Source organism: Salmo salar, unplaced genomic scaffold (genome assembly GCF_965601325.2).
Source record: "Salmo salar unplaced genomic scaffold, fSalSal1 ptg000005l, whole genome shotgun sequence".
NCBI lineage: Eukaryota > Metazoa > Chordata > Actinopteri > Salmoniformes > Salmonidae > Salmo > Salmo salar.
The window spans coordinates 670,001-682,500 of NW_027675309.1; the positions used below are offsets into that span (position 1 = coordinate 670,001).

Below are 12,500 nucleotides of genomic sequence, written 5' to 3' on the forward strand. Positions count from 1 at the left end.
GAGAGAGAGGGACAGAGAGGAGAGAGAGACAGAGACAGAGAGAGAGAGAGACAGAGAGAGAGACAGAGAGAGAGACAGAGAGAGAGAGAGAGAGAGAGAGAGAGAGAGAGAGGGACAGAGAGAGAGAGAGAGAGAGAGGGACAGAGAGAGAGAGACAGAGAGAGAGACAGAGAGAGAGAGAGAGAGAGAGACAGAGAGAGAGACAGAGAGAGAGACAGAGGAGAGAGACAGAGAGCGAGAGAGAGAGAGGGACAGAGAGAGAGAGACAGAGAGAGAGACAGAGAGAGAGACAGAGAGAGAGGAGACAGAGAGAGAGACAGACAGAGAGACAGACAGAGAGAGAGACAGAGAGAGACAGACAGAGAGAGAGACAGAGAGAGAGAGACAGAGAGAGAGAGACAGAGAGAGACAGAGAGAGAGAGAGGGGGACAGAGAGAGAGAGACAGAGAGAGAGAGACAGAGAGAGAGAGACAGAGAGAGGGGGACAGAGAGAGAGAGACAGAGAGAGAGACAGAGAGAGAGACAGAGAGAGAGACAGAGAGAGAGAGAGACAGAGAGAGAGAGACAGAGAGAGAGAGAGACCAGAGAGAGAGAGAGACAGAGAGAGAGACAGAGAGAGAGAGACAGAGAGAGAGAGACAGAGAGAGAGAGACAGAGAGAGAGAGACAGAGAGAGATAGCAGTTAGTTAATACACGACCTTTCCAGCACTGGGAGCTTATAGAGCACCCTCCACCTATACCCTGCCATGCTCTCAGCCCCCACAACCCCCTGCCTCTGATGCCCCTTCCCTCCCGCTAAGCCCACCTCCGTACGGTACAGTAGCCTCTGTGCTGCTTTGAGTCAGAACGCTGCCACCCTGCTCTCCAGGTCCACCAAACCCAGTGATCAGTGGTTCCTCCCAGCCCCACGGCCCAGGCACCACACCCCCCCCTCCTCTCGTGTGGGTCTCAGCAGCTGCCAGGCCCTCAGTACTGCAGCATAGAAATCAGAGACCCCTGTTGTATTGAGTCTCTCAGAGACGACCTCAGAGTTGACAAGGTAAAACTCTGTTGTTCTGCCGCTGAACAAGGCAGTTAACCCACTGGTCCCCAGGAGGCCGTCATTGTAAATAGAATTTGTTCTTAACTGACCTGCCTAGTTAAATAAAGGTTTCATTAAAAAGTCTGGCAATAACTTAACTTTTCATTATTTAGACAGACTCCTCTAAATAATAAATATAATAAAATAACAAAACAACAGTTAAATGGTAAGTACTATACATAGGTTTTATTTAAAAAATAACAATAGAACCTATTTAGTACTATAATGGTATTTACTAACATAATATTATTACTATAATAGTTTCTAAAGGGGTTCTAGGCTACCCTACCCTAGAATTAGGGTTCAGGATAAAACAGGTTATACGTAGGGTTAGAGTTTCTGTACAGCACTTTGTGACATCTGCTGATGTAAAAAGGTCTTTATAAATACATTAGATTGATTGTTAGGTTCAGGGTATTTAAAGAGATAAACTGTATGGGTTTATATCTCTCTTGCTCCTCCCTGTGGTCTTCTGTGGGAACTACATACCTCATTCACCACACTTGATAGGCTCATAATCTGAGGTAGCAACTGAGTCAGAGCTACAAATCAATGATCTCCACCTATCCATTAGGTTTACAACTCAGTGAACCTGCGCAGCATTCTCTCTATTTGATGTCTACGAACCAACAGATTTCAACGATTATCATATTACCCAGCAGCCATTTAGAAACAAATAAAATAAGGTTAGTTAATAATCAGTTACCTGAGGTAAACCTACAAGGTTAACGCGGGCTGGAAGAGAATTACTTCAAAACCACAGCAAACAGCTGGGACATATAGTAATATTATATATATATATATAATATTATATCACTGGGCTCCTCTGTGCTAACAAACCCTGTGTACCACCCCTCCCCTGTTTAACCTTGAATTTCGTTCAGAAAAACACTTCCACATTTAGCAAAACGAACCAACTCTTTACGGATCTGTTCGGTGGTAATAAACGGAGGCAGATTAGACACCACTACTCTTGTCGAAATCAGCACCAACACAACCCCTCACATAAATCATACTGGTAACTAGCCGGGTAACAAGACTCACCTTTTACATTACCACAACCACCGCCTTGTTCATTCTGGATACAGAGTGTATATGTTCCTCTCCCACCTGTTCACCGACCAGGATCAATAATTCCTCCACACCATTCTCCACAACGCACCTGAAGAGACAGCGTTTCTTCTCCACTCGGTTGAGGACATCAAACTACCCTACTCCCTCCTCAACTCTAACCGATAAACAGAGGAAACCGAGTAAACAAACCCTCCCACCATGACAAAATACATTTGGAAAATAGGCAAAAGAATAGCTGCACTCTTCACGAACGACAAAACCTCACGTTACCAACTTCTTCTTCTTCTATGGTATAATGGCGGTCCTCAAACCAACGTTAAAGGAGCGTGGCGCCTCCTACTGTGCTGGAGTGTGTTCAATCACGGTTTACACCATTTCTAAATCCTCCTACCTAACTCAGTACTTCTGAGAAAATAAAAAAGATCCCTACTAACTTCTAATAGACCCTCCCCCATCCCCCAAATCCCTTCCAACCCCCCATCCAACCCCCATCCAACCTCAATGACCCTACACTTCAATCTTTCCCTCTCTTCAACATCCTTACAACAATATAACAACACATGCTCCACCGTTTCATTGACAATACCCTCCAGACACAAACCATTCACATGCTGCCAACCAGATGGAAGGACCAGTTCAATGTACAATGTCCTAAACACAATCGAGGAAACACCACCTCTTCCTTCCTAATCTGACCTTTGAACCTTGGTCCACCGACCTTTCTTTGGAGGGCATATAAATGCCGTCCCTTGTGCTCAGAGTCCCATCTCTTCTGCCACACATCTATCAAAATGTCTCTGATCTCACATTTGTCCTCACCTCTACCCAGTGGAACATTAATATATATTAGATCTTGTTTTAAAGTTATTTTAGCTAACTAGTCTACAATTTCATTCCATTCCACACCTGAATGTGCTGGGACCCAGCAGAATCTCACTACTAGACCCATTCTCTCAATTCTCCATAATAACATTAATACCTCCAATAGTAGGTCACTCCTAATAGATTTACCAGATGATAAACTATTCAATACAGACAGAGAATCTGAGGATACTATAATTCTAACAGGCTGTACGTCCTCCACCCACTGGAGGACAACTATTATCACCAACAGTTCAACTGAGTACACTGACAGTTCATCTGTTAGTCTTCTACATATCTGCACATCACATTCAGGAAGGTAAACACCTGCTCCTGTGGGCCCACTATCTGGGCCCTTGGATCCATCTGTGAAAAGAGGTAAAAAAGCAGAACAACTTCTACCAATGTAATTGTCAACCAGTTTCCCTTTATCACTGACTTCTGACCCAATCTTTTCCTTTTGTCTACCAAGGTTAGATCAACAACAGGATCTGGGAGTAACCATGGAGGAACATCCCCTATCACCACAGAAAGGGCCAACCTCCAACTCCCTGAAACTACTCTCATCAGCAAGCTTTCCAACTGTCCAACCAAAACCACTGCCTTGTCTACTAGTATATTCCCAACAGTCATCTAGAACAGTAGCAGTGGGATGCTCAACCTCACAGCCTTTCAACCCAATAAGCTAATGACAATTTATTACGTCGTATATCCAAAGGCATCTCACCTGCCTCAACTGGACTATAATATAAATACATGATATTATGGGATACAAAATGGGAAAAGGGGAAATTATGATAACACTAAAAAACACCCTTCTAACTAACCCTACACTCATTAAAACCCACTACCCCATTCCACTACTTTGACCCTATCTGCTCCTGCACCAGGCCAACTAACCCTACACTCATTAAAACCCACTACCCCATTCCACTACTTTGACCCTATCTGCTCCTGCACCAGGCCAACTAACCCTACACTCATTAAAACCCACTACCCCATTCCACTACTTTGACCCTATCTGCTCCTGCACCAGGCCAACTAACCCTACACTCATTAAAACCCACTAGCCCATTCCACTACTTTGACCCTATCTGCTCCTGCACCAGGCCAACTAACCCTACACTCATTAAAACCCACTACCCCATTCCACTACTTTGACCCTATCTGCTCCTGCACCAGGCCAACTAACCCTACACTCATTAAAACCCACTACCCACATTCCACTACTTTGACCCTATCTGCTCCTGCACCAGGCCAACTAACCCTACCCTCATTAAAACCCACTACCCCCATTCCACTACTTTGACCCTATCTGCTCCTGCACCAGGCCAACGACCTGGGAGGACGGGACACCACCACTCAACACACCCTGGAACTCTTCTGAAGTCAAATCTAGTATGATCAAATACTTCTCTGCAGCTGCCACCAAAACATATTTTTTTCAGTGATTTACATTCCATTTCTGCGGTACAGTTGATAACCATTTGCTATGAACACTATGAAGCCAACCTTACTGAAGCATATATCGCTGGTTGGCCCATCCCTCTGTGCTGTCACAGATCTACTACTCACAGGGATCCTCTCAGGATCCTTCAGCCTTGACCCATCCTCCTCTACTTTCTTCACTGCCTCAGCAGTGACAACCTGTTCCCAACAGTGGGGTCAGTGGGATTGGATAGGGGCCCCTCTACCTCTCTCTCTCTCTCTGACTGGAGGAGACAGGTGAAATGGTGTGTCTCCTCTGGTCAACAATACTCACCTTGAGAGACTCCACAGCCTGTTGGAGCTCCTTCAGCTCCTTCTCTCTCTCCTGGAATCTCTGCTGGACCTTCTGCTGACTCATCCCCAGCTGCCTCTGTGGAGAATCACTCTTCAATGAGCTATCAAGCTTTATTAGTCCAGTAGATCAATAGTATAGTAATGTGACATAGGGCCCATAGAGAGGAAGATCTAAAAAAATGGATGGTCCATTTACTAAATGATATTTATTTGTTGCTATGTGAATGATTATAGTTTTTATGGTAGGACTACATGTATCAACAGGTTGAGACTGAACTTTGGACTCATAAAAGGGCATTCAGAATGATAATAGTCTTTGACATTATAAAATGGTGATACATTTAGAGAATCTGGGTTGACATATCAATATACTCAAGGTTTGTGTTCATATTTGTTCTGCTGAGGATTCATTTCATTTCAATGATCTCATATTCAAACAGCCTTAGTTCCTACTGTATCTTTAATTCTTTGTTTATCAGACAGTCACCAACAAGTTGTTCTGGTCTTACCTGTTTCTCAGTCCTCTCTGCTGCAGCTGACACTGTATCATGGCCTTTATGTTCATCCATCAAACACTGATAACAGATACACTGCTGATCGGTACGACAGTAAACCTCCAGCAGTTTGTCATGATGAGAGCAGATCTTCTCCTGTAGTTGTGCGGTGGCTTTGACCAGCTTGTGCTTCTTCAAAGCAGGAAATTCGTAGTGAGATTGGAGGTGAGTCTCACAGTAAGAGGCCAGACACGCCAGACAGGACATGAGGGCTTTCTGCTTTCTGGTCCCAGTGCAGAAATCACACGCCACATCTCTAGGTCCAGCATAGCACAGAGCAGGAGGGGGAGCAGCCTGGAGTCCTGTCTTCTTCAGTTTCTCCACCACCTCAGCCAATAGGTTACTTTTTGTCAGAATAGGCCTTGGAGTGAAGGTCTGTCTGCACTGTGGACAGCTATAGACCCCTTTCAGAACATCCTGATCCCAGCAGCCCTCAATACAGCTCCTACAGTAACTGTGTCCACAGGGGATGGTGACCGGTTCCTTCAGTAGATCCAGACAGACAGAACAACAGAACTGGTCCTGGTCCAGCAGAACTCCCTGTTGAGCCATTTGGACGGTTGTTCACTCTCACACAGACAGACGAGACAGAGACTCAGATCAGTTTCGTTTCCTCAGAAGAGAGTTGGTGGGAGGGGGAGGGATTTCCTGGTTCTGCCAGAGGGGTGGGGTTAGAGGGAGGGAGGGGTTAGAGGGAGGGAGGAAGAGAGAGAGGAACTGCATGCAACAGCAAGAGGGAGACAAATAGTCTTGTTCCTTGGTTAGAGCCCTTAACATGGAATAATTTAAATAATGAATCTTAAAATATGAGTTATTAGAATATAAAGGGTAACAGTTTCTATGAAGTACATATTAGAATTATTTTAATGACCTTTATAATGCCTTATAATACACTTATGTGTTCTAATAAGCAATAAGGCCTGAGGAGGTGTGGTATATGTAAGGATTGCGGACCTGGTGGCAGTGAAGTCAGACGCAGGAGAGCAGAGATAGGTAATAGCCGGAGCAGTTTAATACAAAACGAACCTACATGGGTACAAAACCCGATGCGCACCAGTAACAGAGTACAAGCACTTACAAACAAACAATTCCACACAAGGACATGGGGGGAACAGAGGGTTAAATACACAACAATTCATGATGGAAATGGAAACCAGATGTGTAAGAAAACAAGACAAAACAAATGGAAAATGAAAAAAAGTGGATCCACGATGACTAGAAGACCGGTGACGCCGACCGCCGAACAAGGAGAGGAAATGACTTCGGTGGAAGTGGTGACAGTATATGGCTAATATACAGTACCACGGCTAAGTGCTGTTTTTAGGCACGACGCAAAGCGGATTGAGAATTATGTAACACTTTCAAAAATACAATCAAATAAAAATGTTATTGGTCACATACACATATTTAGCAGATGTTATTGTGGGTGTAGTGAAATGCTTGTGTTCCTGGTTCCAACAGTGCAGTAGTATCTAACAATACACCCTAATGTAAATGTCACAGGTGTCGTAGGGTTTAGACCAAGACGCAGCGGGAAAATGTACACTCATCTTCTTTTATTAAAGGACAAAGAACAGGCCAGTAAGGCACAAAGCTATACACAGCAACAATCTGCCACAAAACCCCCATGACAAAACAAACTCCTAATTATAGGACCTTCAATCAGAGGCAACGATAACCAGCTGACTCCAATTGAAGGTCCAACCCCAATTAACTAAACATAGAACTACAATAGACATAAACCAAACACCCCTCTACCTAAATACATAGCCCGAACCACATAAAACAAACACCCCTCTACCTAAATACATAGCCCGAACCACATAAACCAAACACCCCTCTACCTAAATACATAGCCCGAACCACATAAACCAAACACCCCTCTACCTAAATACATAGCCCGAACCACATAAAACAAACACCCCTCTACCTAAATACATAGCCCGAACCACATAAACCAAACACCCCTCTACCTAAATACATAGCCCGAACCACATAAACCAAACACCCCTCTACCTAAATACATAGCCCGAACCACATAAACCAAACACTCCTCTACCTAAATACATAGCCCGAACCACATAAACCAAACACCCCTCTACCTAAATACATAGCCCGAACCACATAAACCAAACACCCCTCTACCTAAATACATAGCCCGAACCACATAAACCAAACACCCCTCTACCTAAATACATAGCCCGAACCACATAAACCAAACACCCCTCTACCTAAATACATAGCCCGAACCACCTAAAACAAACACCCCTCTGCCACGTCCTGACCAAACTACAATAACAAATAACCCCTATTACTGGTCAGGACGTGACAGTAAAAAGTAAAGGAATTAAGAAATATAGAAATATTAGGATGAGCAATGTTGGAGACCTGGAATATAAATATATATACTGTGAGTATATACTGTGTGTATATGTGTGTATATATATATATGTGTGTATATGTGTGTGTGTATGATATATATATATATATATATATATATATATATATATATATATATATACACACACACACAGAACCAGTCTGGAGTATATATATATACACACATATATATACACACACATACACACAGAACCAGTCTGGAGTATATATATATATATATATATATATATATATATATATATATATATATATATATATATACACACAGAACCAGTCTGGAGTGTATATATATATATATATATACACACACACACAGAACCAGTCTGGAGTATATATATATAATATATATATATATATATACACACACAGTACCCGTCTGGAGTATATATATATATACACAGAACCAGTCTGGAGTATATATATATATATATATATACACACAGAACCAGTCTGGAGTATATATATATATATACACACAGTACCAGTCTGGAGTATATATATATACACAGAACCAGTCTGGAGTATATATATATATATATATACACACAGTACCAGTCTGGAGTATATATATATACAGAGAACCAGTCTGGAGTATATATATATATATATACAGTACCAGTCAAATGTTGGGACACACTTACTCATTCAAGGGTTTTTCTTTATTTTTACATTCATGTCGTTTCTCTTTGCTTATTTGAGCTGTTCTTGCCATAATATGGACTTGGTCTTTTACCAAATAGGGCTATCTTCTGTATACCAACCCTACCATGTCACAACACAACTGATTGGCTCAAATACATTTAGAAGGAAAGAAATTCCACAAATTAACTTTAACAAGGCACACCTGTTAATTGAAATGCATTCCAGGTGACTATCTCATGAAGCTGGTTGAGAGAATGCCAAGATTGTGCAAAGCTGTCATCAAGGCAAAGGGTGGCTACTTTGAAGAATCTCAAATATAAAATATATAAATATAACACTTTTTTTGGCTACTACATGATTCCATATCTGATATTTCATAGTTTTGATGTCTTCACTATTATTCTACAATGTTGAAAATAGTACAAATAAAGAAAAACCCTTAATTGTTCTAAAACGTTTGACCGGTAGTGTATATATAAATGTAAAGGGATGTATAGGTAATATGGATCAAATATGTAGTATATCTGAAGAACAGTATGTGGACAGCAATAATTAAATAGGATGAACCAGGACTAGAATACAGTATATACATATGAAGTGGACAGCAGTAGTTATATAGGATGAACCAGGACTAGAATACAGTATATACATATGAAGTGGGTAAAACAGTAAACATTATTAAAGTGACCAGCGGCTGAGGTCCTCTGGGTGGCTGAGGTCCTCTGGGTGGCTGAGGTCCTCTGGGTGGCTGAGGTCCTCTGGGTGGCTGAGGTCCTCTGGGTGGCTGAGGTCCTCTGGGTGGCTGAGGTCCTCTGGGTGGCTGAGTTCCTCTGGGTGGCTGAGGTCCTTGATGATCTTCTTGACCTTCCTGTGACACCAGGTGCTGTAGATGTCCTGGAGGGCAGGCACTTTTCCCCCGGTGATATGTTGGGCAGAACGCACCACCCTCTGGAGAGCCCTGTGGTTGCGACACTGTGGTTTCAGCCTCCGGAGGTTGAAGAGGTGCTGTTCTGATTTCTTCACCACAAGGTCTGTGTGGGTGGACCATTTGTCTGGTCTTCTCTACCTGACCGTCTCATTATCTTCTCTCAAGAAGAACTATCTTATGGTATGAAGATTGTCCTTCTTGAGAGAAGATCGAGCCTTCTTCTCTCCAGAAGATGTCTGGTTGGCCCATTTAAATACCTTTTTTGGACATTTCAAGGTAGCAGATGTTTGAGTTGGGTTATTTTTTTCATTTTTGACAAAATGAGCACTCCTGGAAGTGACAGATTTTGACTCATATTGAGTGATAAGACTGAGCTATTTAAAAACACTTTTTCAACATTTCAAGATAGCAGTTAGTTCAGTTTGATCTTATGAAAGACAGCTGTATCATTTTTTATAGCCGAAAGGAGCAAGTGCGACACTCACGTGTCCAAAAATCAGTACTCTAAGTACTCAAGTGGACTCTGCCATGCAGCAGAATACCACCCTTAGGTACCATCTGGAGGAAGTCCAGAATGGTCACGCTCTACAGCATGACTACCCATCCAAGCAACCGGAGTCCGGTACTCAAAGGAGTGAAGACGATAGGTTTCAGACATTGCCTCCATCATGTGTCCCTCAGTCTTCTCCTCTTGGCCATTTGGCACCGCATTGCCAGATTTAAAAATAACTTTACTGGGAAATCACACTTTGCAATAAACGACGTGGTATGCTCAGAAAAATAGGCTAGGCGATACAGGTTAGCGCCATCTTGGAACCAACTAAAATCAAATATACTATTGTAAATATTCCCTTACCTTTTGATTATCTTCATCAGAAGGCACTTCCAGGAATCCCAGGTCCACAACAAATGTAGTTTTGTTCGAAAAAGTTAATAATTTATGTCCCAATAGTTCCTTCTTGTTAGCGCGTTCCAAAGGCTACTCATAATGTACTGAAGCGCGCGGGACATGTCGTCACGAATGTGCAAAAAATATATATTTACGTTCGTTCAAACATGTCAAACGTTGTATAACATAAATCTTTAGGGCCTTTTTCAACCAGAGCTTCAATAATATTCAAGGCGGACGATTGCATTGTCTTACTAAACGTTTCGGAACAAAAGGGTTCCCATGGGCGCCGACGTCATAGTAGTAATGAACCTCCCCCTGTGACCAACTTCCCAAGCCTCTCTTTGGGTCAGTTTCTACCATAGAAGACTCAAACCACTTTGTAAAGACTGTTGACATCTAGTGGAAGCCTTAGGAAGTGCTAAATGATTAATAAGTCCCTGTGAGTTTCAATGGCAAAGGCTTGAAAGTGATTCCACACATCAGATTTCCACTTCCTGTTAGGATTTGTCTCAGGGTTTTGACTGCCATATGAGTTTTGTTATACTCACAGACACCATTAAAACAGTTTTAGAAACTTTAGAGTGTTTTCTATCCAAATCTAATTATATGCATATTCTAGTTACTGGGCAGGAGTAGTAACCAGATTAAATCGGGTATGTTTTTTATCCGGCCGTGCAAATACTTCCCCCTATCCCCATCAGGTTAAGAGTTTATTCGGAAGATAATGGCTCTATAAACACTCTTCCGTGGTGTCCCGACTTTCTAGTTAATTACATTTACATGATTAGCTAATCAGGTGATATTAATTACAGAGAAAGGATTTTATAGGATAGCATGTCATATCACTTAATCTGGCATAACCAAAGACACGAAAGCAGAGAGGGAGAGAGCAGAAAGAGAGAGAGCAGAGAGAGCAGAGAGAGAGAGCAGAGAGAGCAGAGAGAGCAGAGAGAGAGAGCGAGAGAGCAGAGAGAGAGAGCAGAGAGAGCAGAGAGCAGAGAGAGAGAGCGCAGAGAGCAGAGAGAGAGAGCAGAGAGAGAGAGCGCAGAGAGAGCAGAGAGAGAGAGCAGAGAGAGCAGAGAGAGAAGAGAGAGGGAGCAGGCTGAGAGAGCAGAGAACAGAGAGAGCAGAGAACAGAGAGCAGGCTGAGAGAGCAGAGAGAGCAAAGAGCAGAGAGAGAGAGTGCAGGGAAAGCAGAGAGAGAGAGCAGAGGGAGAGAGCAGTGAGAGAGAGAGCAGAGAGAGCAGAGGGAGAGAGAGAGCAGAGAGAGCAGAGGGAGAGCAGAGAGCAGAGAGAGCAGAGCGAGAGAGAGCGCAGAGAACAGAGAGAGCAGAGGGAGAGAGAGCGCAGAGAACAGAGAGAGCAGAGGGAGAGAGAGCGCAGAGAGAGGGAGCAGGCTGAGAGAGCAGAGAGAGAGAGCAGAAAACAGAGAGAGAGAATAGAGAGAGAGAGCAGAGAGCAGTGAGTGAGAAGAGAGCAGAGAGCAGAGCGAGAGAGCAGAAAGAGCAGAGAGAGAGCAGCGAGGGCAGAGAAAAGAGAAAGAGCAGCAGAGCAGAGAGAGAGAGAGCAGAGAAAGAGCAGCAGAGCAGAGAGCAGAGAGAGAGAGCAGAGAGAGAGAGAGCAGAGAGCAGAGAAAAGAGAGAGAGCAGCAGAGCAGAGAGAGAGAGAGCAGAGAGAGAGCAGCAGAGCAGAGAGCAGAGAGAGAGAGCAGAAAGAGCAGAGAGAGAGCAGGGTGCAGGCTGAGAGAGAGCAGAGAGAGAGCAGAGAGAGAGAGCAGAAAGAGCAGAGAGAGAGCAGAGAGAGAGCAGAGAGAGCAGAGAAAAGAGAGAGAGCAGCAGAGAAAAGAGAGAGAGAGAGAGCAGAGAGAAGAGAGAGAGACGAGAGAGCAGAGAGAACAGAGAGCATAGAGAGCAGGAAAAGCAGAGAGTGCGGAGAGAGCAGAGAGAGAGCAGGGAGCAGGCTGAGAGAGAGTAGAGAGAGAGCAGAGAGAGCAGAGATAGTAACCCTGCATCACAACACTGTTGCTATAGTAACCCTGCATCACAACACCCTGTTGCTATAGTAACCCTGCATCACAACACCCTGTTGCTATAGTAACCCTGCATCACAACACCCTGTTGCTATAGTGACCCTGCATCACAACACTCTGTTGCTATAGTAACCCTGCATCACAACACCCTGTTGCTATAGTAACCCTGCATCACAACACCCTGTTGCTATAGTAACCCTGCATCACAACACTCTGTTGCTATAGTAACCCTGCATCACAACACTCTGTTGCTATAG

General features: G+C 43.5%; 1 protein-coding gene and 1 long non-coding RNA gene across 2 annotated transcripts in view; both read right to left on the bottom strand.

The window, feature by feature from the left end:
• The window catches only part of LOC145850288 (tripartite motif-containing protein 16), a 10,339-nt gene extending 4,344 nt beyond the window's left edge, over positions 1–5,995 (bottom strand). Inside the window, exons 1-2 of the mRNA XM_082970864.1 lie at positions 5,308–5,995; positions 4,779–4,874 (exon numbers count right to left, since the gene is read on the bottom strand). Coding sequence (XP_082826990.1) covers positions 4,779–4,874; positions 5,308–5,904 — 693 coding nt within the window. The 5' untranslated portion in view covers positions 5,905–5,995. The remainder of the gene's footprint in view (positions 1–4,778; positions 4,875–5,307) is intronic.
• The window catches only part of LOC123735945 (uncharacterized), a 284,243-nt gene that overhangs the window by 229,731 nt on the left and 42,012 nt on the right, over positions 1–12,500 (bottom strand). The window lies entirely within an intron of this gene.